This window comes from Cajanus cajan, chromosome 6 (assembly GCF_000230855.2).
Source record: "Cajanus cajan strain Asha chromosome 6, NIPB_CcT2T_4, whole genome shotgun sequence".
Taxonomy (NCBI): domain Eukaryota; kingdom Viridiplantae; phylum Streptophyta; class Magnoliopsida; order Fabales; family Fabaceae; genus Cajanus; species Cajanus cajan.
The window spans coordinates 61,542,979-61,570,966 of record NC_138522.1 but is presented as its reverse complement, the minus strand read 5'-3'; the positions used below and the strand labels follow the sequence as shown (position 1 = coordinate 61,570,966).

General features: G+C 31.6%; 2 protein-coding genes across 6 annotated transcripts; one reads left to right on the top strand and one right to left on the bottom strand.

Annotated features, from left to right (window-relative positions):
* Window positions 1-138: 138 nt before the first annotated feature.
* LOC109796934 (uncharacterized) lies at window positions 139-27,988 on the top strand. Of its 5 annotated transcripts, none has more exons than XM_083059243.1 (9): window positions 139-384; window positions 465-692; window positions 784-913; window positions 24,766-24,895; window positions 25,243-25,277; window positions 25,759-25,857; window positions 25,988-26,141; window positions 26,241-26,860; window positions 27,102-27,988. In XM_083059243.1, the coding sequence occupies exons 2-9, from the start codon at window positions 478-480 to the stop codon at window positions 27,855-27,857; spliced, it is 2,139 nt and encodes a 712-aa protein (XP_082915369.1). In that variant the 5' UTR covers window positions 139-384; window positions 465-477; the 3' UTR covers window positions 27,858-27,988. The 5 variants fall into 5 exon arrangements, with proteins under 5 accessions (XP_082915369.1, XP_082915368.1, XP_082915367.1 ...); XM_020356795.3 differs by lacking the exons at window positions 139-384; window positions 465-692; window positions 784-913 and adding exons at window positions 24,012-24,256; window positions 24,368-24,541 and having other exon boundaries at window positions 24,623-24,895; window positions 26,241-26,378; window positions 26,463-26,860; XM_020356794.3 differs by lacking the exons at window positions 139-384; window positions 465-692; window positions 784-913 and adding exons at window positions 24,012-24,256; window positions 24,368-24,541 and having other exon boundaries at window positions 24,623-24,895; window positions 26,241-26,378; window positions 26,460-26,860.
* On the bottom strand, window positions 12,214-22,316 carry MCM8 (minichromosome maintenance 8). Its single transcript, XM_083059240.1, has 17 exons — window positions 22,038-22,316; window positions 21,281-21,421; window positions 21,070-21,187; window positions 20,719-20,941; window positions 20,432-20,595; window positions 19,252-19,515; window positions 18,726-18,821; window positions 18,390-18,542; window positions 17,834-17,904; window positions 17,629-17,747; window positions 16,847-16,976; window positions 15,649-15,700; window positions 15,365-15,545; window positions 15,090-15,264; window positions 13,092-13,262; window positions 12,897-13,010; window positions 12,214-12,538 (listed from the first exon to the last, which is right to left on the bottom strand). The coding sequence occupies exons 1-17, from the start codon at window positions 22,236-22,238 to the stop codon at window positions 12,488-12,490; spliced, it is 2,424 nt and encodes an 807-aa protein (XP_082915366.1). The 5' UTR covers window positions 22,239-22,316; the 3' UTR covers window positions 12,214-12,487.

Sequence of the window (27,988 nt, the reverse complement as noted above, 5' to 3'; positions counted from 1 at the left end):
GCAAAGCTCGAGTACTGTACAGTATACAGTCCCAACACGTGGTCGAATCACGCACCTTGTCAGAATCATTTATGACATGCATCTTTTTTATTTTTTAATATTTTAAATTTATTTACTCATGTTTGTTTTTTAACGCAAAGAAAAACAAATATGACAGTGGAGGGCGAGGGAGGCGAAACCAGGAATTAAAAAAAAAGGAAAATAGAGAGAGAGAGAGAAGAAGAAGCGAAAAGCGAGTGAGGGTTGTGTTGCGTAATAAAAGAAAACGAACGGTGGTGATAGGCCTCAGTCTAGATCTCAAACGTCTCCACCTTCGTTTCTTCTCCAGCGTCCGATTCCCTCACCGATCTCGCGCCAAATACAAATTCATTCCAACTCCCTCAGGTATTCTTAACATTCCCCCTCCCTCTCTCTCTCTCTAGGGTTTCGCCTCATGTTTTCCCTTTTCCCCTTTCTCAAATTAGGGTTCCGGCGAGCATGTCGGAGGGTCCCGCGAGCCCCGGAGGCGGCAGCCACGAGAGCGGCGATCACAGCCCTCGCTCCAACGTCCGCGAGCAAGACAGGTACCTTCCCATCGCCAACATAAGCCGCATCATGAAGAAGGCTCTTCCCGCCAACGGTAAAATCGCCAAGGACGCCAAAGAGACTGTTCAGGAATGCGTCTCCGAATTCATCAGCTTCATCACCAGCGAGTCGGTGTCAATTTTCTTTTTCTCCTTCGTTTTTTTTTCTGTATTTTTTTCCTTGCTCGTCGTTTAATTTCGACGCCTTTGAATCGTGTAGGGCCTCTGATAAGTGTCAGAGAGAGAAGAGGAAGACTATTAACGGTGATGATTTGCTCTGGGCGATGGCCACACTCGGTTTCGAGGATTATATTGATCCTCTTAAAATTTACCTCAACAGATACAGAGATGTAATTTTAATTTACTAATTTCTACTTCTAAAGATTTTTTCTCCTCTTCAGTCTTAGAATAATGAGTATTAAAGTGTTATTTTATTTTGTTTATGGAGAATTTCCCTGTTTTTTGGCTTCTGATTTTTACTGATTGGTAACCTTTTTGTTTTTGATTATGGCTTTGTCATGGGCGGATTGGAAATTTTGCAGATGGAGGTAATTTTTAATCTCTCTTCTGATACTTGAATAGCTTTTCTGCTTTGTAATTGTTTTGTTTGAGTATATTTTTGTTTCTCGCACACCTCAATGTTACGGTTTTTCAATCTGTCATTTTCCAGGGTGATACCAAGGGCTCAGCCAAGGGTGGAGAATCATCTGCTAAGAAAGATGTTCAACCAAGTCCTAATGCCCAGGTAGAATGCACACATGCACACATGAATCATTATCGTGCTTGACTGCATTTATGGAACTATGTGTTGAACACAGTGACATCTGAAGTCGATGCATTTTGTTTTAAATCTGCAGCTAGCTCATCAAGGTACTTTTTCTCAAAGTGTTAGTTACACAAATTCTCAGGTAATTTTCTCCCTTTTTTCATGTTATATTTTTGGGCTGTATTGTTGAATGTTTTATGAAAGGTGATAAGGAGGTTGTTTGAACTCTTAATTGTAACTGCCGTATATAAACTTTCTTTTTCCAGTGTTGAGTATTATTCAAGAAGTGTGAATTTATGACAGGAGTAGGATGTGTGACTTCATTACTTCCATTTGCAGAACCACGTTTAATCTTTTCCTCAGAAAATCTTTAAGCTTATTTGAGTTAAAATGATCCACACAATGCTGGCTATAATACCATTTTGATTTAATATTGGAAAACATACTTGCACTGCATATTGAAAAGGTCCATCTTAGAATTAGTACCTAATAATTCTTGTCAATGTGTCAGCTACTTTTGTTTGGTAGCACAATCAATTCACCCATTAAATTCAATGATTTAATCTTTCGATACAGTCTCTCACTTTCGTAAGCATCTTTTGTGGTGATTTAGGGTTATTTAATATGTGGTCCATCTTTGGAGGGTGGTATTTCTCAGTTTGGTAGGGCACTAAGTGTTGTCAGAAATTCTTCCTCCTCAATGGACTGTACAAAGTACAAACAATAATAAATGTAAATTTACTGTTGCTCCTGGTTTCGTTAAAATTTCTTTCACATAATGCATTAGGATTGAATGAGGTTCTGTGGATCCTGTCATGCTGACGTGGTGCTTGGCTGGAGGTTTCGTAGCAGTTCAGGCCCCAATGTTATTTAGTTTTTTGGGCTAATCATCCTTGATGTGTGTGAATGATGCTTTTGGCATTAGTACATCACTTATGGAGTGGTCCATGCTATTGAATATTGACAAGTGTTATTAATACATATCTAGAGCTAGCTACTTCCCTTGGCTTTTTTTTGGATCACATTCTTTTCTGGTTGTGTTAAAAGATTGTGTAGCGTAACTTGTTTTTAAGATAGGTATTTTATTTCTTGCAAATGCATAGCAAATAAAGCTAGTGATCATGATTATAAATTCAAAATATTTTTTGGTAGTGAATTCTGGGTGAATAAAATAAATTCAATTATGTATCTTTAGCTACAGGGTTACCTGGTCCTTAAATTGTAACAGATGTGAGGACCGAATTTCCCGAATTACTCTCTGGGATCATTTTATCAGTTATTGAGGTTTAAAAATTATTGTTTAATATCAAAGCTAGATTTTCATTGCCTGAATAAAAAATATCCGAGCGTAACTTTTTAGTTTTTGCCTGACTTGAAAATGGTGATGTTATTTCATAGTAAGCTTGTTTGGAATCTTGAATGCTATGACTAATGGAAGTATCCTTTCCCTTTGTGCCCCTTCCTCACTGGCCAACTCTTAATGGAAGTACTAACAGTCCCACTCTGCCCAAGTGCACAACCGATCTCTAAAGATGCCACATTGGTGGGTGGGGCTAACCTTGTGGCATAAGTGTCCATTGAACCTCTATCTAATTAATGAAGGACATAAGATTGAGAATGCATATTGGTATATGATACAGATGTTATTCCACTGTGGTTTGCAAGTTTTATGTAGTAGTTTGAGGAATTACTGTTATCATAAGTGATAGAACTCTTATAGATAATGAATTTGTGTTATTCATTCATTTGTTTTTTTTTTTTGGAATATTCTCAGGGTCAGCATATGATGGTTCCAATGCAAGGCCCAGAGTAGGTATCAAGTCTGTTAACCCGCCTGTTGTAATGTATGTTTTCTACGCTGGTTAGCAAGTGTTCACGGCATATTGAATGTCTTTTTATGTTATGTGAATACTGACATAGGAGATGTTGGTTCTTGTGTCGAGATATTTTTTTAAAATTAAGGTTTGTATATTATCTTTGGAGTCGAATTATTATTTGAAAATTATTATATTGTAAATCCTAGAGCCCTGTTGTCTGAAACCATCAGGCGGCCTGGCAAAGACTGAAGATTTTAGGACTGATTGTAAGCATAAATCGGAATATTCTTTTCCTTATTTCTTTGTACAATAATGTATGAAGAAGGCCCGAGCTTCTTTTATATTTGTTCGTTGCGTGATGTGTATTCTTTTTTCTTTTTTCTTTTTTTCTCTTTTTGTAGAGTGGTGCAAAGAGTGGCCCTTTTACTTCCCTAACACAATGTTGGTTGATGATTAGGTCACTGGACTATTTCTTTCTGTCTACAAATAGAATAAGGTGATTGTTTTTTACACTACATATTTTTACTATTAACACCACCCGTTATTGTTTTAACTTTTTTTTTTATTATTTTATTTTTTATGATATTCCTTGGTGAGTGCTATTCATTGTTCTAGAATTTAAATTCCAGAACTATGGGGGAAAAATGACTTTCGGAATATAAGTTATGGAATTATACACACATTCAGAATTTAAAGTTCAGATGTACGCTTTTATATAGTTTGTTTTAATTTTTGGAGACATTTTATTTTCATAGTTTCAGAATTTAAATTTGAAAAGTCAAATACAAGTATCAAATTCTGTTTAAATAAACTAGAGTCAAATATTGCTTAAATAACATACAAAAGTCAAATATTGCTTAACAGTAGTTAAATACTACATAAATAAAATACATATTGGGTCAACTGTTGGATTGGGTCTTCCTTCCCTGATACGCAACATCTTGCTTAATACCATTTTTGTGATTTTTACGTTGCATCCTTCTAGCATGTGTGGGCTTAAGTACTTCACTAATCCTCTCAAATTTGGCCTACAAATAAGAATGTTTTATTGAAAGGTTACATCTCAACGTGATCATCATACCATAAAATCTAAAGATTAAATACTAATCAAAGAGACAACCACCGAAGTTGTACTATGACATGATAGGCTCTCTCATGTGGTCCTATAATTAAGGGTATGAAATCAAGTAAAACTAGTGTATGTATCCTTTAACGGATACTACTAGATTTGTCATGTCATCCACAGTTCCTTAACGCCGTCATCAACGTGATTGTTATAACTACATGAGATGAATATCATCACATCAATAACTACATGAGGTGAATGAGGATTGCCCTTTAAATGTTTGTATTGATCTAACAACTTTGGTAGGTGTGCATGCATCAATGATTCACATCTCAAATAGAGATGTCTTGAAAAAGGTGGTGCTGTACGATTCATATATGGTAATGTAGCATATCTACAAATGCTCATCGATTTTTTTTTTTCTAGCGTCTATAAATCTTTTTCATGACATCACTGTTCAGAATGCATTCAATTTGGACCATTGTTGCATGTGAACCTATTGGAAATGGTTAGACATTGGAAAGGGTGTTGCGACAGTGTAGATATTTACAGGGCATTCTCTGTTCACCTTGTGTGATTATAAGTGTGGCGACGTTTTTCAATGTGACTGATTATAAGTGATTTAATTACGTCAATTATGATGACATCAACGAAGGATTGCATGTGATAGGTACTACGCATTGTGTCCCACATGATTCCACGGTTGGTTGATTGATTGTTGTAGGGTAATTTTTAAAATTAATTACACGCTGTTTTGAAATTATTTATGCTTTTAGGGTACTTTTCTATAGTGTCGTTATGGCCTATAATGATACCAGTGCTACTTGTTATTTTTTTTTTTTAAATTGAGAACGACTTAAATTTAGTTATATAGAAGTCGCTACTGGTTATAGCGACTTAGGTAGTGTCGCTATAGACTCCTACGCCATTTAAAATGGTTCAATTTTATAATAAAAAAAAATTATTTTTAATAGACAAAAAATATAACTTAAAATATATATTTTTTTAAAACTTGATGTTTAAAAATATATTAATTTTTCTACAACAAAACACCATTTTTTAAAAATAAAATTTATATATTTATTGGAGGCGTTAGGGCCCATAGTGACACAATGTCGCTATGGGTCATAGCGACTTCTTTTTTTTTTTTCCTTCTTTTTTAAAGTTTTTATGGATTTATTTTATATATTATTTTTAAAAATTTATTTTATAGTTATTTTTTTCTGCTTTTTTTTATTTTTTTCGTTCAGTAAATATGATATTTGATATTTTTTTTTAATCCTTTTCAGATGTATTTTAATTAATTGAAGGAAAAAAATAAAAAACAAAAAATAAAAAACGCACAAAAACTATTTTAAAAAAAAAAAGGATGGTACTATGGGCCATATGGGCCCTAACGACCTTAATTTTTATTTAATTTTTTTTAAAAAAATTTCCACATTTATTTTATAATTTATTTTTTAATATTTTATTTTATAGTTATTTTTTTCTGCGTTTTTTTTTATTTTGTTGGCTTAGTTAATTTTAAAATATATTTATTTTAAGAGTTGATTTTTAAAATATTTTTATAAATAAAAAAAAATAATATTTTTTAAAAATAACTCAAAATAGTTCAATCAACCAAAAATAAATTAATAGTATATTTTAAGATAAATTTAAATAAAAAAATTTAGATTAAAAAAATAGCATTTTTATAAAGAAAAAAATTTTAAAAACTGAAAAAAATGAAGTAAAATATAGAAAGATAAATAACTGAAGAAAAAATATGCAAAAAAAAGCAGAAGAAAAAAAAATGAATTATAAATTAATTTTTTTTTAAAAAATGGGAAAATAAATTTGGAGAAAAAATAATTAAAAAATACAAGATTTTTTACAAATAACTCAAAATAAGTGAAGGAAAAAAAATCTGGAGAAAAAAATATTAAAAAGACTCAATGACTCAAAAAAAATAAAATTTTTGAAAGAAAAAAAATAACAGAGGTCGCTATGGGCCATAGCGACTTTTTGTGGGTATAGTCCATAGCGACTCTAGGTAGACAAAAAAAAACGGGAAAAAAAAATTGAAGTTGCTATGACCCATAGCGACTCTAGATAGTAAAAAAAAATTGAGGTTACTATGACTCATCATTTTTTCTTAATTTTTATTTTACTTCTTTTTTTTTCTTCGTTTTTTTTTACATTTTTGTCTTCACTTGTTTTTTTCTTTTATATTTTATATATTTTTTAAATCAATTTTATCTTTTACATCTTTTTTTTTTCTTTTTTCTTACATTTTTTTCCTTTAGTTAATTTTATCTTTTATATTTTCCCTTTTTTTATTTCTTTTCCACATGTATTTTTCTCCATATTTATTTTATTATTTTTTTATATTATAATTATACACTATAAAAAATTAAATAAACTACATTTTTTTAATCATATTATATACTAAAATTTTAAATAATTTTTTTTAATAAAATGAAATTAATTGATGTCGCTATAGGCTATAGCGAATTTATATGAAGCCGTTTTGTGTTAGGCTATAGCGACTTTATATGAAATGCTACCGGCTATAACGACTTTAATAATATGGCGTTCATGGCTTCAAAAAAAATTTACACGTGGCACTGATGTCGCTATGGGCCATAGCGACACTGTAGTAAAGTGTCTCAAAGGCGTAAATAGTTTCAAAACAGTCCTATTTACGTAATTAGTTTTAAAAACTACCCTACAATAGTCAATCAACTTGATTCCACACCTATACTTGGTACCACCATGGGAGGGATCCTTCGAGGGGAGTTTACCAACATGACAAAAGTCTATCTAGTGACTTTCATTTTTCTTTGCTTATATTTGTTTTTGCTATTTAAGATTATATGTTATGACTATCATTGTTTCCTTAATATTATGTATTCATATTTCTATGATTAGTGAGTTACTTCAACTCATGTTTGATAATAAAAAAAAAAATGTTGATAGAAGTCATAAGAGCTTGGGAATCACTGGGATTGAAGAGTTTGTTACATTTTAGAAGAAAAATATTATCTCTAATTCTAATTATAAACAATAAATTAGTTTTCTTTTTGTCCTAATTATAAGTAACAATTATTAATTTTTAAATTTATTTGTTTTTTTTTAATATTTTCCATTTATTATTAATTTTATTTCTTATACATTCATTTATAACTAATATTAAATAATACAACCATTTAAAGTAAATGGTGTATTTGAAATAAAACTTGAATTGATGATAAATTAAAAAAAATTATATTAATTACTTTTTTTAGTATTGATGATTTGTCTTACTTATATTTAAGACTAGAGATAGGAAGACATAACCTACTGTTAATTTGTATTTTATTTTATCCGGTGTTTGACTCTTAAGTTTTTTTTATATGGTATTGACTCATTTTATTTGTATATTGGCACTTGTTGATCTAATAATAGCAATAAACACCAATAATAAAATGTCATTATTATTTTAAAAAAATAATTCTGAAAATGTGAAAAAAAATTGACTTTTGGAACTCTGTAAAATTATTCTTAGAATTGTGTTGTACATTATTTTGGATTTAAATTCCAAAGTTACATTTTTTTTTATTGTTCCTGATCTAAATTATGAAACAATGAATACCACTATTCTAGCAAGAGTTATTAGTGGGATTTTTTTAAAAATAAGAGGTGGTGTAAATAGTAAAAATGGATTGCAAAAGCAATCACCAGAAAATATTAATAAAAAAAAATGTAGGTTTGCATCAAAGGATGGCAATGCTACTGTACTCTTAAAAAATATTTACAATCGTTAGGTAAATATCTACTCAATGGAGATGCATCTAATGTTGAATATTTATCTACAGATTTTTTAGGAATGAGTGTGGATATAAGTATTGTTGTAGGACTCCTTTAGGAGAGAAACTCTTATAACGAAATACACTTTTTTATACCAATATGAAAAATTATAACAACGATAAGAATCAAACTTAAACTTAATACTAATGCATCTATCACAACTTGCACCATAAAAAAAAAACTAAATTTCAAATATCTTTTATTAGATTATTATTGTTGTCTCTATTATTATCTATATTATTATTTATTGTTATTTTTGATAATGATAATAGTAATAATAGTGCAACAAAGGTAATAATAGAGGCAATAGTAATAATGGTTATTTTAAAATAGGTATTAATGACTAAATTTCAATTGTAGGCACTTTTTTTTTTAATAATTGTAATTCAAGAGTTATCATTGCAAGTTTGGCTTTTTCATTCTAATATGTCTCTATGAAAACATAGGTGTAATCATCACTGTTGCAATTATATAAAAAAAATATGAATTTTAATGTGAGAATAAATAATCTTATACCTTAACTTATAATTATTGACTTGGTTTAAAAATGTCATTTAAAATTGCATCCATCAATGTTGTTGTCATTATCATTATTGTCAAACATCATCATTGTTATTCTCATTAGTGGTGGTGACAATTGTGGGTTAAAGTGAGTCTTTAATTTAAGTTGTTTATTTTAATCTAAAGATTGTGATCAATCATTCCCATATAAGAAAACAATTGTTGTAATATATGTCTCTTACATATATGGAATGTATAACGAAAATATGAGAACAACTAATAGTAAATCTTATATTAAGATTGAAAATAATAGACTACTATGATTAAAAATTAATTATAAATATTTTTATGAGACCGCTAATGTTTTTCTTACTAATATTATTGTGATTATCATCATCATTACTATTATCATTATCATTATTAACATTGCTTGCATCATCATGTTGCTATCACTACCATGTGTAATGACTAGTCCCAAGATTTTGAAGACAATCTGTTAGAAGGATAATAAGTAATTAGTATTATTATTACAATATATATATATATATATATATATATATATATATATGTATATATATATATGTGCACACGTGTATTTGAAGATATAATTATAATTAAGAATATATGTATAAAAAAATTGACATAAGAGTAAAATACGAGTAGAAATTAAAATTGATAACAAGGACATTGGAGTGTTGGTAGTAGTAGGCTTGTGGCGACTTCGACTAAAGGTACAATGGTGATGGAAGGTAAAGGTGATAATAGTTATGTTGTGATAATGGAGTTAATAGTAATGGAGGCAACACATGATAAGTGATAACAATAACGTTAGAAACAATAGAAACAATAATAATGATGGTGAGAATGGTAAAAATAATGATGATAATGATAACATCAGTAATATTAAAAAATGTGTTTATAATTAAATTGTTAATAATTATTTTCTATTTTCATATAAGTTGGAATATTTATATACTCAAGATAATTTATAGTGAGTATTAAAATATTAACTTTACTTATTCTTTTGATTATGTTAACGTTATTTATTTATTTTTAAAAATAAAAAGATATAACAAAATGTACTAAAAAGAGTTTACCATGTGGTTGCATCCTATTAATGAATCAGATGATGTGATAAAATAAACAAATTTTATTAGACACGTGTAGTTTTGCACTAACATTGTTAATAATTTAATTTCAAATTTTACATTATTAAAAATATTAAATTTTATCAAAAATATTTTTTTTTAAATGAATGTGTTGTTTCTAAATTATTATTGACAATATACGTAATAAGTGATATTAACTATATTATTGGATAAATTGAATGAATTTGTCTTTATAAATTTTAGGAGAGAAATATTCAGTAGAAAAATAATTATAAACTTTTTATTAATTATTTTGTAATTGATAAGAAAATAAAATGGGATTTAACATTATTTTTAATTAAGTTTTGAATAAAAATTTCTCTTAAAGTCATATAAACTTATTGTTATATGAGTATATAATTTTTTTTATCCATTAAAATTACAATAATAATATCAAAATTCAAATCTAAGACTTTATATATAAAATCTCTACCATTAAGTCAACTCTAACCGTTTATATGATTATATAAATAGTCAATAGGTATAAAAATGAAAATTAAATATATTTTTTATATTCATATGGGCCAAGTGTAGAGAACTTTTTTTAATATAATTATAAAAATGGATACTATTTTTTCTTTTTTGAGACCTATTCGTTATCGTCCTTAGCAGTCCATAATTTTGTCAACAAAAATTCTTGGCCTCCAAGTTAACGCAGTATTATTCAGTGATTTTCCATAGTAAATGCTAACAGTGTTACTAATTAGTAATTACTATATAATAAGTTTCTTTGATAAAATGTTACGCTTTTCGCAACGGAGAATCAAATGCATAATTAGTGGTTGTTTAGTTTTCCATGAGATTAACGTAATTTTTCGTTGGTTTCTGTGATCATAATGTGTGGAACTTATCAACGGGTTATTAATCAGAGCCATTGTGGCCAGACCTTCAATTTATTTTGGTATTAGAAAGTTGTTATTAATATATATATATATATATATATATATATATATATATATATATATATATATCTTATTTTTTAATTAAAGATCGGTATTTGATTTCCAACCTACATATTAAATCGTGATTAATCTACTTTATCTTTACAGCAGCCGATAAGCTCTATCTCATTAAACAATACAAAAATATTTTTTTTTTTTTTTAATTGTTGAGAATAATAGAACATTATTTCTTAATAGTTTAAAATAAACGGGTCTGTAATGTAAGTACATTGGCTAAATTTAGTTATTCATCGCATATATATACCCCCCTTTATCCTCTTTCCCGAGGTGAGTGTTTGTCTGTTTGATGTTCCATATAGATTAGCTATGCCGTTTATAATATTTGTTGACCCTACATCTGAGATTCATTATAATTATATTTAATTTTCATGAAATTTCTCCTCAAAAGTTTGATTGTTTGGATTTTAGAATAAAACTAAATATAAAGTATTCTAAATTAATTTGGTAGATTTGTTTCAACTTTTAAAAGAAAATTGCCACTGATTCAAAAAAAAAAAAAAAAAAAAAAAAAAAAAAAATATATATATATATATATATATATTAGCAATCTAATTACAATTAAGCTGGTTTGATTCATCAGATTATAATAAAAAATAATTAAAGTACCAGAAATACTACTACTACATTTAACAAATTATTAGATAAGAATAGAAGTGACAAATGAATTTGTTAATTTATCATTTATCCAATTTATCTATGTACAAGTAAATTCATATAATTTATTCATTACAATAAAAATAAATAACGAATTCGATCCAATTCATACATTTAATTTTATAAATGATTAGTGATTCATTTACTATATTTTTAAAATCTATTGAATTATAATGAAATGTTTATTGGATTGAGATTTTAAAATACTACTTTGACATAAAAAATGTCTTGTGAATTTTAAAAAATTATAAAAGAATGTAATAATTTATAAAGAAGAGAGAGAAATAAAATATTTTAAAAAATAAAAATTATTTAATTTTTAAAACATTACTTTAAATGAATTGAATTTTTAATAAATTTAAACAAATTAATAATCTATTTTTATCCAATCAATTCATTTACCATCCCTAGTTAAGAATTACAAAATCAAGAATACGATTAAAAGAGTGTTATTAATATTTCTCAGTAAATTTTCAACTTTTGTCTTTAATTGATGGAAGATAAAAACAATTCTTCTACTTTAGTGATAAAATATTTATCATCACTATATCATTAATTTTTTACTCAAATATGATTATATATAATAAATATAACCAAAATACTTGATAACACCAGATAAGATCATAAGACTAAGACTATATGATGAAATTAAATGAAGAAAAAATTTAAGCACCAATGTCTAAAATATATTTATGAAAAATTAAAAGAATTAATCAAATCATTACGTTGGTTCAAATTGAAAAGGAAAAAGAAAATAAAAAACAAACTAATTTTAATTATTTTAAATAATCAATATGCAAAAAATTTTATTGAAAACTGATACACTATTTAATAAAAATTTCCTATTTATTTTTCTCGCACTTTTTAGATTATCCGTCATTTAAACTAAAAATAACCGATTAACTAAATCAACTAAAATGTTTTGTATTGATTTAATATAAACTGTGGGGTAATCTGGTGAACACCTTTACAGAATTTGTTGTCTCACCTAGTAATGATTGATAGACAGGCTTGACAGACTTACGTTAACAACAAAATAGAGTAAACCGTGCATGGCAATTGACACGACATGTTCACAAACATAGGATGAAAGCTTAGTAGCTTACCAGATCAAAACTAGTGCTGTATGTATATGTAGACTGTAATCCTAGTATTTCAGTATAAGGACAAAATGTACGTCGCTCATCCTGTTGTCCTGAACTGTTGGCTTCGTGCGTAGGAAGAAGATAACACCTGCAAAAGCCAAAAAGGATGCTTAATGCTTTTTGTCATCATTTTTTTTTTTGGATTTGGCTTTTTCCTAAGTGATGTATCAACTTAAAGTCATCGATTAAAATTTGTTATCAAGATTGTCGATAAAATTTATTTTATTATTTTTAACTAAAAGTTATAACTTTACCTTCTACTTTCTAAAAATGTATTTTTTTACAAGAAAAGGCCAAATCCTAAAATTTTGTCCACGTAAAGAGGTGGCTGGCATGTGAAGGCATGTTGGCTAAAGATTCTTTGTGTAAAGTCATAAACAGAAATTTGAGATTGTGGAGAAGCCGACTAAACCACAATAGACCGGAGAGTGAAAATGTCATCATACCTGGTATGTCTTTGGTCCTTTTTTGAGAAGATAACCAACGCTGTTTAAATTTTCGATGAAAGTGTCGATATCAGGAACTTTCAAGGAAATCCTATCCGCCAGACTATATATTTCCTGAAAAGTAACTCAGATTTTTTATTAAGGACAGAAACTACCGACAGCAAATGCAGCAAAGAGAAAAACAAGAGCACATACAGATACTGAAAAGCAATCCTTCTGTTCCAGTTCCGATTGCTTGTTGAGGGCATTTAGAAAGCGTTTTGCTTCTTTCTGCTGACTCATCCCCCCACTTCGACCAAAATCCACGACACCATGCTCATCAACATATTTATCATACAGGGATTCCTTCATGATTTCAACAACATCCTGCAACACAATCATCATCACAAGAAATCAAGGAAGGCACGAGAAATTCACGATAAGAAAAAGAATGGTCATTCTAAACTTCATGGACTGGAAATGTTCAGTTGTTGACACTCTCAGCTGGTATTGGGAATTCTACAGAATCTTGTGGCATAATATAATTTAGGGGCAGAAAATATTATTGGACGTCTAAAACTGCTTTCCTTTTGTCTCTAACGAAGATTAGTAGTGTTCAGAAGAGCTTCTTATCGATATTTTAACGGTGCCATTTAGGCTGTGCTGCATGAATTATATATTACCCTTCATATGAACTAATTGATGCAAGTCTTTTCCCACTAATTGTGACATCATCGTGATATGTTCTATTGTGAACAAACCGTTCACCTCTATATCCTTCTCTAATTAATGGTTTTGCTTATAGTTTTCTTCCGTGTCTTTACCTCCAGGGACAAACTTACCGCCTATCCGTCAACTCTTTAAGACTTCTATAGACCTTGTCCATATATGTATGTTCTACAGAATGAGTGTCAAGAAGTGTTGTGAAAGATTTTAGAAGAAAAAGCTAAAATATTCGCATAGCTTACATTCGAGTTATACAGAACATGTATGATGAGGTAATTACTAGTATGTGAACTCTGGGATGTGAGACTAAAGACTAAAGATTATAGGAACAAAATTATATCAAGACTTAGCCTTAAGTCCTCACTCGTTTAATCTAGTCTTGAATGTACTTAATTACGCACATACAAAAGATTATTCCCAGTTTCATGTTTTTTGGCCCATGAAATAGTTATAGTTGAGGAATATGGGGAAACAATTAACTTTAAACTTGAACATTAGAAACAAACTTCAGAAGCGAAGGATTTTCACTTGAAAGTAAAATTGAGTATATGCATTGCAGTTTTAGAAAGAGGCAAATAGGAACGTGACTTGAAAATAACAATGAGAGATATCATTCACAAGTTTTTAAATTAAAACTTAGAGATCAAAAGTGCAAAATTATAGGAAAATTAATGAGGATATCACACAAAGAATACAAGTGAGACGGCTAAAATGGAGATGGGTCAAGAGTTATTTGTGATCGCAAAATACTCACCAAACTCAGACAAATTTTATCGTATTGTTATAAGTTTGATTATATCTATAGAAGTTAATGTTGAATTTTAAAGGGACAAGGAGAAAAAAATGGAAACGTAAAAATGAGATGTTAAGATGAACGTGTGACCATTGACCACAGAAGAAAGAAAAAGATATAAAAGGACTTTACATGGAAGATACTGGTGTAGCATCAATCGAAAAAAATATTGCAGAAAATTGACTGTATACAAAATTTTTAACACTTCCAAAATCTAGTTTCAGGCGTGTAAAGTTTTAATGCTTCAAGAATTTAATTTCCGGATGTAAAAGCAATTCCAAAAAACAAATTAATTTCCGGATGTAAAAATAATTTTAGAAATTTAATGCTTCAAGAGCTAGGATCACACTATAACACACTTTTTTATTGATTAAAATTAATTTATTAGAAATTATAAAATTTGGTAGTCTCACGTTTTATTTAATGAACCTTTCTCTTTTTTATTTTTATTTTAGATAAATGTATATTCCTAGTACTCGTCTTTACACAATTCTGAAAATTAAATTATGAAAATGTTAAAATTTTATACTGCAAACTAAATTCTGAAATGTTGAATTCAATCACGTAAACAGTGGTATTTTGAAGAAAAAAAAGAAAGAAAAAAAACAAGGTGAGACGTGTGTTGTTAGAAAAAAAAGGGAGTGATGAAAAAAAAACTTCGCATTATTCAGGTCATACTAACACGTAAAACTAACCGTTGCATCCTGGGCCGTGATTTCTTCTCTCAAGTCCAGCCGAGCCCGAGCTTCAGCTAACCTTACTAGACTTTCCAGCTGCCTGGCTGTGATGGGAGTACTGTCAGCTGAAGTATGATGATCTCTCAGTTTTAGGTAAAATTTTTGCAAGATTTCAGCTGCTGGCTTTGTCATCCTAATAAGAAATAAAAAAAGGGAAGAGGCTCAAAATAAATTCCTAGACCACGGGAATACTTAGACCAGAATCATAAGGTATATATAAGACATCAAACCACCTAGGAAAGACAAAACTCCTTGCATAAGCAATGTATTTGCGAAGAAGTTGGCCGGGTAATGGAACAAAATCACTGTCTTTTAGTGGGTCAAGTCTCAACCGTGAAATTAAAGATCCAGATTCAACGCCCAGATCCACACCTTCGGCATTCTGTAATGCAGTAGCTCGGGAATCAGATGGATCTGATGAAGAGGAATATTTTTCATTAGTAAATCTGGATTTACCAAAAAAGTAGAATGCTCGAGCATGTTTAAAAACTAATGCAGGATGGAGTGGTAAAATAACCTCCACGTCGTTTTTTCAATGCCGGTGAATGTTGTCCATTTCCAGCATGAAGCTGCAAGATATATTTGAAACATTAACCTTTAGCACCAAAACCGTATACAAACACAGGATCAAATGAAAAATAATAAACAATAACATTGACTTTGAGAATAATATTCGATAGAAATGTGAAAACATGTCTACTGTGACAAGAGAAATTGTCCTAAAGCAAGAATACTCAAAACTAACATGCAGAGAACCCGATATGATTTCGCCTAAGCCGCGAGGCAAATGATATTTCCCTCCCAAGATTCTTATCACTTTTCCCACGTTTTTCTGTTGATTCTTCGGTAAATCATGTCATCTCTCTAATACATAAGTTCAAACCTATTTACTAATTTAATTCCTTTATTTGAGAAGAGTAGGTTATAGATCAAGAATTCAAGAGGGGGCGGTTAAACCTAGAATAATTATGCAGAAATGAAAAATAGCGTCAGTAAATAATTCATATTCCTCACATAAGCAGAAACATAGAAACTACAGTTTGGAGAAAATATCATGTGTTATCAATAGCGAATTGCGAAAGCTAAAATCCGCTATATCATGTGGCGGATATCGTTGGGCAAATAGCGGAAGTCACCTAGAGGTTGAATTTAAATCAATTATACATGTATAAAAAAGTAAGTTGTACACAAATACAAATAAGCTTAATAAAAATTACATAATATTAACTGAAAATTCAATTGCTCGAGTCAAAATACTGACGAAAACATTAAAAATAAGCTCAACATAGACTGTAAATGTAAGAGGAAACGAGTTGATGGAGGAGTACAGAAGTCCTTCCTTGCGTGAATAATAGTGGTTTAAGTAACATGTGGGAGAAGTTTAAGAGTTTCTACATGAGTGGAGGGAGTGGGACACTGAGACTGGGGAAAAAAGTTACGAGTAGTCCTACATCACTGTCTAAACCGTGACGCCTGTGGTGCCCTTGAAACCGTATCAAAATGATATACTCTATAGAGGTTATTTAACAACACTCGTTAAGTCACTATTTGACACCAAGTAAATTACTCTATCATCACCATAATAGCTGCAACTTTTATCGGAATACATCAAAATGAGAAACAAGGATGCCATTTCAATCAACAATGAATGAAATATGATAGCATGTATTTACATGCAAGCACCGATACAATGTAAGAAAACAGAATTCACTTACTGCCATAATGTGATCCGAGAGTCGCTTGTCCAGAAGTTCATCAGGTTTGTCCAGCAGTATGAAAATTAAATCAAAACGAGACAGGAGAGCAGCACTCATTTTCAAATTTTCATTTACAGTTTTTGCTCGGCTGCAATTTGGGATAAAGCTTTCAATATAACGGTACCTTTGCACAGATAACTAACTCAATTTGTCAAAAGAGACAATGTGCTTGGTTACATGACTGGCATTATTTTGATAGTAATTTTATAATACAAATTATAAAACCTCAATACTTCTTAAAAGATTAGGAAAAGCTTCCTCCTTAAAAGCCTAGTTTACTTCTAATATGGTATAGAATCTATCAAGTCTTACTGTTTGACGGCCGGAAGATGCCCTATCTTACAAACATCATGCTCCATATATCTAATCCTATGCACAAGGGAGATGTATAAATATGTCCCACATTTTCTTCCTTAACTAGCTTTTTCGAGTGAGTTACGCCAGATTTGATTTTAATAACATCTGCTTCAATTGATGAGAGAATGGAAATGTAAAGGATATTAGTGAGCTTGACATGATTTATGATTTACTACTGATTATATATTATTTATGATATTAGTGAACTTTATATGATTTATGATATATGATTTATAACTGTTTATAAATTTGTATTAAAAAAAAACTTCAAATATAACATATTTAAAACATTATTTTATCACGACAAATCAGACAGAATATCGAAATAAGAATGACCCACTGCAGGGAAATTATGGGAACTAGACGAAAATATAAAATGTTACTTATAATGACCACCAACGGGGTTTGCAGCTGCTAAAACAGAAGTCCTGGATGATAAACTTGCTACTAATCCCGCCTTTGCAATAGAGACACACTGTTGCTCCATCGCCTCCAGTAACGCCTGTATTATCACAATATGGTTTCAGTTAAAAGTTTAAGATATATCACGGTCAAAAGAAATTGATCGCCAGTCACGAGAGAACAAACCTGATGCTCTAATGACATTTTATCAAACTCATCAATACAGCACAATCCACTGTCAGCCAGCACCATAGCACCTATCAGAATTTCAGCAATCATTCACAGAAAATATCAATTAGACCCATTTATATCCTTATCCAGATAGCATAAGAGAAATAACTATTTTCCCCTTTTTCCACCTAATTGTACAAGTCATTGACACTAGCTAAGATAAACTAACCTAATTCAACAGAGCTTAAGAAAACACAACAGGCATCAAAATGAAACAATGTCATCATTTAGCCTAACAATGACTAGATAATTAGGCTCCTGACTTATTGAACACATTTTAAATTCCACATTTATCATACAGAACAAAGATTTCAAAAATGGAACATAAAGAACAATTTGAAGAATCAAACAATAAAACTTAACTTAGAAAAACACAATTTAAAGTCAAAGCATCCAACCAATCGTGACCAATCACAAGTAACCTAATTCTGGAAATAGCACGGTACACATTGAGCCAGAAGATCCAGAGTTTGATTGAGTACAGCCATAAAAAGAATTAAAGAACATATACCTGCCTCAAAAGCATAGTCATTTGTCATAGGATCCTTCATTACAGCTACTGTGAGGCCGGCTTTAGTTGTGGCATTACCACAGACATAGATACCACGTGGAGAAACAGCTGCTGCTGCTTGTAGCAACTGGCTCTTACCTAGACCAGGATCACCTAGGAAATCGAAATTGGAGTACTAGTAATTCGTCATGTTATCTCCATAATTTTTAACATGTCTCCATTACGCCAACTTTAAACTGAAGAAAACATTTTTGACAAATAAATCCACTTCTAAAAATAATCTGAAGGTTTGATTCCATTTCGAAGTTAAGCAAAAAACAAAGACAGTAAGCATACCAACAATTATGACATGAATATCTCCCCTCACAGGAACCTTATTCTGATCCATAGAATGCTTTCGTACGCCACCAAATAATGCCAGAGTTATCCCAGCTGTCAAAATAATTACACACTAATATTATATTCAACCTTCAATTACCAATTTTGAAATATTTTCCCCAAATGATGTCATTAGAGGATTTTAAATAAGGTGAATCACATTCTTCCCAAATAGTTTTTAACAATGCACATGTCAACAAGTCGATTCATAAGATAAAGAGAATAAAAGTATGTTGGGCTAGTTAGATTATGACCTTTTGAAGGGAAACATTAACAAGGTTATACTAACAATTAAAAAAGCCATAAGAAACATGTCATTAAACACACAGCTAGAAGGGTGGACCCATGCATGAGACTTCTGCCATGGCAATGTCTGGGGAAGCCAGATGTATACAATCTTCTCCAGAATGGAGAGGTGGTTTCCAGGATTAGAACCGATGACCACCAGCACCAAGCCACATTTCATTATGTTACATATATTTACCTTTAACAAGTTCATGCCCAAAAATGGATGGGCATATAGATTGAAGGATTTGCCGAAATAAATCTGAACCGTGCTCCTGTACAAACTTCACGACAAATTCTAAATCCTTTGAAGAAAAGGAAAATAAATCAAACAGCTCAGTTGGTCTAGCTTTGGGATTAGAGTCTTGCAGATCCTCAGGTATGGACTGTGACTTTGAGTTTTTTATGGATACAGCTTCAAGGTACAAATAATAAAATCCTTGGTTTTTGTTCTTTGACTTCCCTGCATAAATATCCGGAAGCTGCATAAGATAAGAAAAATGATTGAAAATGAATAAATTTGCATCTTATATATGTAGAGTAATTAAGATATTTAAAGCAGAGATAACTTAGCCAGACAAAATACTGAAAATAGCAACAAATGTAATAGGTTGTCTGAAGTCCCGCATCAATTGCACCAGAATATTTATATAAACTAAACCAATAAACAAATGCATTATGATTTTATACTAAATAATTACGTAAATCTTTGAGCCAACTGCCAAGTGATAGTGTGTCTGTTAATGATTGATCTTCATAACTTGTGTAAACAAGTCCCACAGTATCTAGCAGTTCACTTCATTATGGTTGTAATGAAATAATGGATGTCGGATATACTTTTGCATAAGATTTGCTAATAGCTATAATTTTCTTTGGAATTTAAATTTGTTAGCTTTGAAGTTTAGCATACTTTTCATGCATCAAGTTTTGGCCACAGAAAACCAGGCGTGTAGCCTTTCAGAATTAAGCAGAACCTGGGGCAATCCAACATCAGAGTGAAAGAGGAAACTTCTGTTCTACGGAAAAATATACAGATATGATGCTAAGACGGTGTGACTACTTGTGTTTCATGACTTCATCTTTGACAGAAGTATTCTATTATTATTGCCAGAGTACCAGGTCATTAATTGGCAAACATTACAGTTACATTAATGATTTTGCATGTAGCCAAATTCAAATTCAAATATTAGTAAACAAACACAAATATATATATATATATATATATATTAAAATGATATTAGATAGATATTCAAGTAAAAATAGAGTTTAGGTATTTTTGCTAACAAACTTGAATTTGCTTTACCTTCAAAATCCAAGCAAGTGTTAAAACAGGGAACCATATACAGTGAATAACAAAAAACATGCAGGCTCAGACATACCTCCTCCAATATCCATGTAAGAGTTAATTCCTCTTATAATTCCAGTAACAGTCACCACGTCTCCAGGTATGCATGTATCAACAAGATCTTGAGTAAGCTCACATTCCACTGTTCGAGGCACGCGTCCTTCTTCGTGGTCTTCAGGTTTTAATAATTCTTGAACTCTAGTGCAGCACGTGCATTAAAAAAGGGTTTTAAAGGACTGAAGCTCCAACGAATGAGTAAAGGGAAAGGGATGCCAAATGTATGTGAAAGAATAGAGATAATGAGTCAAGCACCAGGGTCACCTTATTTTTTGAAAATCAATAGTTTGAGCAGTTGATCGCAACGGATTAAAGATTTTGCTCTTGCAGCCATTCAAATTGCAAGTAGATGGTGGAGAATATTTTCCATCAGGAAATATACGCGTTATTGTTTGTTTACATTTACAGCATTCGAAACTCATTTCCACCACCAGAGGCCTGACAGTGCTGACTTTCACAGCAGTACCGCGAACTGAGACAAGCTTGTCTGTAAAATCACCAACAGATGATAAAATATTAAAATGATTCTTTTTCCTATACAACGGGAAAGCTCCAACCTTGGCAAGCAAGAATTTTTTTTTTTACAAAAATCACTACAATGAATAGATGATATACCAATGTAAGCTGCTTTTAAGTTCTTCAGCGCAATCATAGTTTCAGGACAGTTATGAAGACGAATATCTACCTTTGCACCAAGCTCCAGATCGTGATATTTCCATTTGGAAAGCAAAACCTGTTTCCAATTTATTATTTAAACAATATAAAACCTTGGCCAACACTAGATAAGCACTTGTTTGCGCAAGAACTGGCGTGACTTCAAGCATACCTTATGAACGGCAGCACCCATGCATAAGAGAGCAATTTTAGGTTTCTCCTTTAATATTTCATAAAATTCCTTAATAAAACATAAGCCTTTCAACTGCTCCAAGTCAAGTGACAAGACATAGTTTCCATAATCATTTTTCACCTGTCAGCATAACTCAAATCAAATATTCACTATATCACTGTGTCCAAAACAACGGTGCTTAAAAAGCTTTAAAATCCGAATGAGAAAATTTTCTCCTTCCCGTGTTTTCACTAACTAAAGCTACCCAACACTGAACCGTGTTCCGTCCTTACTTTATTCAGTATTCTAGTTTCCATAACAAACAAATTTAATGTGTTCAATAGATGCTTCTTCAGATGTTCCTTTTAGAGTCTGTTTGCATACAAACTTAAAAGTGTTTTTGAGAGATTCTCTTCTGAACATAAATAACTTTTCCCAGTAGAAAAACTCTCAAAAGTACATCTAGTTTGAATCCAAACAGGCCTTTAATATACAAATTCATTTTGCTTATTTGTGATCTTAATGAATGCATTCGTTCGTAACTTCGTTACACATTAATAGCTTGTTACTGACAAGACAACAAATGCCGTAATTAGCGAACGCAATATCGCAAACAAGAATCAGAAACCTAATCAAGGTGTTATTGAATATTTAAAATTCCTAAGTGCCTCAGGGAACGGATTCAACGAATCTATCTCAAATAGAATTCGGAAAAGAGGAAATGAAAGAGTGGATAAAGGAAGAGAAATTGCGGTACCTGAGAAGCGAGGTTTTGTCCCGTCGGCGAAGAGAAGAAGGAAATGAGAGCAGAAATGAGATTGAACCAGGTTTCTTCGATGGTGAAGAGTTGCTGAGGAAAGTAAGTGTCAAGTATATCCATTAACCCGAACGGGTCCATGGATACGGATCCCAAACCGTATCCTATTAACTGCTCCGTCTCTTCCGGTGTTCCGTGCATCCCGTTTCCGACGTCGCCTTCGCTTCCCTATTCCCTTTCTTCTTCCACTGTTTTATTTGGACCAGAAAACTTCTTTTTCTTGGCGGGAAAATTGAGAAAATAAACAATACAATGCCAAAAGGGCAGAACCAGTGTTTTGGGCTTTAATTCATACGAGTTAAATTGGGCTTTGAATGGGTAAAGGACATATCTAAGTGATCTCTAATTGCTTAATGATGTATGAATCTTTATACCCACAATCTATAAAAAAAATAAAAACTTGATATTAAATAAAATAATTTAATTAAATTACATCCATAATATAATAAACTTTTGCACTTTCATCTAATTATCAAATGTTAACTTTTCTAGTAATTAATTTAAGTTATAATTATTTTTAATTGGTTGGTAGTATAAAACTCTATTTTTATTTTTATTTTTATAGGAGTCAAATTAAACTATAAATGAAATCCTAAATTAAATATTAAATCTAAATACTTTGTTTATTAAAGTGGTTTATAGTTGTAAGTTTGAAAAATTAAAAAGCTTCAATTATTTTTTAATTTTAATATAAGTTTACTTTAAAACCCATATTCTATTAAAATTAGTTTAATGTGTGTTCTTGTAATACCATTGTTAATGATAATGGTAGGAAATTTTTTTATTTAATATTGTAGGAACATGTTTTTATCATAGTTTTTTTTTAATCAATAGTATGAACTTTTAAACCCCTTAAAAAAAGTTTGGACTATCAAGAATATTTAATTTAGTTATCAATTTTTTATATGGCAAAAAATATTTGGATTTGTTATTCATAGATATCTATTTAAGTTATTCATTTTTATCTATTATGTGTGTGATTATCCACAAGTAAATAAAATATTTGTATTGATTACTTGTAAATATTTATTAAAGCTAACCATTTTTTATGTGTCACGTGTGTGATTACCTTACCTACAAGTAAATAAAATATTTTTACATATTACTCAAATATCTTCATTAAAGTGACTTATTTTATACTCATCACAAATTTTATTAACAAATATTTACAAATATCAGTAAATATCACATGAATCAATAAGTTAATAATTTATCATATTAGAATACAATATAATATCAACCTTTTAAAAAAATATAATACAAACTATTTTGAGTAAATGATAATATTAAATAATTTTTCAATTAATAATGTTAAATACTCAAGTAAAAATATATAACTCACTACTCATGTAAAGTAAAAAAAAAAATCAATAGTTTTGTTTTTATTTATGAAATATATCCTTCATTTCATAATTAATAAAAGATTTATTTAAAAAAAAAACTAAAGCGAATATAATTTCCCTTAATAATTTTTTCCAACAAAAAGCAAAACTAAAAATGTTACATAGCTCAAAAAGAAAAGAGGAATTGAAGAAATAACGTAGTGGTAGGACGTTAATTCCAATCAACTCGCAATGTACAAAGACGACTATTACCTAACTAATTACGACTAATCACAATTTCCTAACTCAAATAAAATCATTTTAGGGCCTTTATTACGAGTAAACAATTTAAGCATTTTACAATGTAAAAAAATGATATTATTATCAATTTACAAATATAATATGTATTTATTTTATATTAATATACTTATTTTAATTTAAGACGTTTCTATATTCAAATAAAAAAAACATTTTTAAAGTTTTAAAAGAATCCATAGCTTAAAAAGAGACGCTCCCGTTTTAACGGTGTGCATGGCGCACTTTCCAATTTCCACGACGTCGCAGTTTTATTTATTTATACATAAATAATTTAAATTTTAAACTAAGAAGTCTCTGTTGTTTGGTGACACACTAGCCGCTTCTCCCAAGTTCAAAATTTGCTAAACGAAAACCTCTCCTCTCCCTCCGTTCTTCCTTCGCCACCGCTCTCCATGATCTCCGTTCCGTCGAGTTCCCCGAGAAAGAGGGACGTTCAAGATCGACGCCTCAGCATCTTCGACGTTTCCTCCGCCGACGATTCGCTTCTCGATGGAAACCCTCTCGACCACCAACATTCAGGTTTTCTTTCTTTCTCTTCTCACTCTTTTGTTTATTGACTATCCACAAATCCCTCTGCTTCTTCTCAATTTTTCACATCCAGATTCGAATCTTCCATTTCTGAAAACGCAGATTTGTTGTGCACTCCGAACTCGAAGAAGTTCGAAGACGCCGCCACCAAACTCCAGCAGTGGGACCACGAGCCTCACTCCAACGATTCATCTGGAACCGGAAAACCTAAGAAAAACAGCAAGTGCAATCTGCGCAAGAGCTTGGCCTGGGATAGTGCCTTTTTCACCAGCGCTGGTACCTTTCTTTGCTTCGAATTGTCTTTCTGTGCTCGGATCTTGAATTTTTTTTGCCTTTGATTGATGCGTGTTTTTTCAGGGGTTTTGGATGCTGAGGAATTGTCTAGCATAATTGAGGGCGTTGAGAAGCATGAATTAGCGGATATACAAGAGGATGTGTACAAGTCGTGTGAGTCAATATCTACTTTAGCCAGTGATAGCTTGACCTTTGAAAGTGTGGAGATGGAGGGTGATTTGTTTGAGGATGTAAGAGCTTCAATTCAGAAATCTAGCAAAAAGTCCTGCCCTGCAGTTACAAACACCAAAGTGCCTCCCTCCCCTAGGGCGCTTCCAGGATTTCATACTCATGACAGTAAGTTCTTTGTCTTCACTGTGATGTTCAGCATAGATCCTGAATTGTGAAGAGAATCTATAAAGCATGGGTTTATATAGATTAGTTAGTTAATCATTTTATATTAACTAGGTATCATGATTAAGCATTTTTTTTCTTTTCATAAGTATCATTTGAAGGTGATTTTTGTTTTACTTGCAACTAAAAATTGGTTATAGATGCATGAAACGAGTGGATGAACATTTCAAATGCTTTTTTATTTATTGTTTTTTTTTATCTTGTCTTTGTGCATTCTAAATTTCTGACAAGTTTTTGAATGCTATTTGGTCTACTTTGCTTGTATTTTGATTTCTGGCTTTTCGTTTCAGCTTCAAAAAAGGTTGGCGTGGTTTCTCGCAACAAGGTAAATTACAGTTCTGGTAGAGACTAGGTATTATTTGTAATGTATTTGTTTGAATGATTCTCAATAATACTAAGGAAAAATGTTCGTGATTCTGCCCATGTGGGTTGATTCAGCTGTAGACTGGTTGTTCATCTGTCCCAAAACTTTGGGTGTTGCATGTGTCCCCAAAGTAATCCCATCACAGAGGTGCCTCTTATTAGTTCTGGCCGTAGGTGCCGCAGAGTAATCTGTATGGTTAATTGAATTGAGATCCTCAAGATTTCTATGGTTTTGTGTGAATAAAGGAAATTTGCATCTTTAAACAATAGATATGATAGTCTTTATTTACACAAAAGCATAGGGATGGAGAGGATTTCTACTTGTGCGTGGTGGTGAATAGGGGTTCAAGGTTTCCTGTCTTGAACATTGTAATCTAATTGCCTCCTGTAGCACCATTTTTAAGCCCCCTAAAAAGTCTGCAATAACCTTGTATTGATATTAGATGAAGGCCCCGCTTGCTTCTAAGAATCCAAGTGCTGGCATGCAAGGATTTGGGAAGATGACGAAGAAGGATAATACTATTTTTCCACAACTTCCACAGGTATGCAAGTAAATAGAACTACTTGTTTTTCTAATTTTGCTGGCTAATGATTGGCAGAGGACAAAAGCACTCAGGCTTGTTCGATGAAATTTTGAGTGACTGTATACCTGACTATTTTCTTATTTTGAAGAAGCCTGCTGCTACAAGAAGAGAGTCATCTATTTTAAAGCAATCGAAGGTACTAGGAAAGTCTAGTTCAAGTTCCACAATTTCTTCCAAGAGAGAATCACTGGGCAATCTACATGTCAAAAGTGATAGGGACAAGGCAAAACGAATAGTTGGTGGTTAGAACTTGCTTTACCATTTTTTTGTTTCTCATTTTTGCATAATGGTTGCCGTTTTCTGAATTGCAGTTAACTTTTATTTTCATTTGACCTCTTCAGATAGAGTCAGTTCAGTGACAAAAGCATCTGTTATTGGAAGTTCTCGAGGCATTGTACCTAAGCCCTCACTACCCTCCAAATCACCTTCTGGTCCACCAGTATCAACCAGGACTAAATCCGTGACTTCCATCTCTTCTGGTAACAATTTGCCTGACGATACTGGTAAATCTTATTTTAATTACTTAAAAAGAAGTTATGAGCCAACTTCATCTTGCCCAGCAGTCAAAACACCTTCGAGAAAAAAAGCAGAAAGTCTTTCAAGCTTGATGTCTGCCACAAAGCTTTCTCCTAGTATTTCACCTGCTAGCTCTATCAGTGACTGGTCTTCATCGGAGTCATCCTCTTCAACTTCTATGGCTAAGCGGGTGTGTAATAATAGTTCAAGGTCCAGCCTTGATAGTGACTCAAGCAGAAAAGTTTCATTGGACACTGATGCAGATCAAGGTACAAATTCTCGGATTCCTCAGAGTGATTCACACTTAGAAAAGCCAGAGGCACAACATATTGGGTTTACTAGTGAAAAGCAAAGGACTACTCCTGGAGCGACAGTTCTTCCTCCAACTCACAAGAAACCTTCAGGCCTTCGACTACCTTCACCTAAAATTGGTTTCTTTGATGGGGTGAGTTTTGCCTTGTTTATATTTGATGCGTAGTCAGAGACCATGTTGGTTAGTGATTAGTACGATTTTCTTGAATAAGTTTACAGATTTCATATCATTATGACTTTGGTCACACACTATTTAGTGGTTATTCTAGATGCAATATATGTTTCTGCAAATTATGATATTTTACTTTTCCTAGTTCTTTAGTTATCTCCCTATTGCAGTGCATTTGTTGAATTGGTGTCATAATGTTGTGCAGGTGAAGCCCTTAGTGCGCACTCCACGTGGGGGACTGCAACCACGCTCTGTTGTACCTGGTGGCTTGCCAAAACATGGAGCAGAGAGTCCAAGAGAAGGCCAAAACAAAGCTGAAGTTGGAAAGGTGGATCCATCTAGATCTATCGTGTCAATTGAAAATACAAAACCCAATTACCAACAAGCTCCACATCCAAATACTTTGCATGCATCATTAGATGTTCCAATCAAGACATCTGGTTGTGTGCAGAATGTCAAAAGCTCTTCTGACATACCCATGGGTGCTGCTGAAAATGCATCACTCTTCCATGTGGTGGAGAATGCTCATCATGACTTGCTACCACATAAGGGTGTCAATAACCTGGAAAATGCTCATCTTGATAATCAAATTGATTGTTTGAGCAAACAAGTTGGACATATGGACCTAAACTTTGAGACACAGGAAAAGTTGAATGGTGATTCCCTTTCTTTCTTGCAGACTGGTATCAACTCCCTAGACAAATCCAGTAGTCTGGAGTTATCTGGTCACAAAAAGCTTATTGATTGTCCTAAGAAAGGGGAATTATTAAAGGGTTCATCTACTACATGTTTGTCTGTCTCCCCAACCAACTTTGATGTGGCAGCTTCAATAAGGACCCCGTTTACGGTCAAGGATTCCTTTTGCAACATGGATGGCGTTGTCTTTACAGAATCAACAATTTCAGAGGCAAAATCGACTAACTTGATTGTGCCCGAGAGCATTGTTATGAAAGAAAACTAGTGAGCTTGTGTAATTTAAGTTGAACTTGATCTTTTAGTTTACTGCTTTATTCTAAAAGTGCAACCCATATAAGTCTTGATCTTAATGTACTCTGACCAAGTCATGAATGGAAAATCTTTTTCATCTTTGAA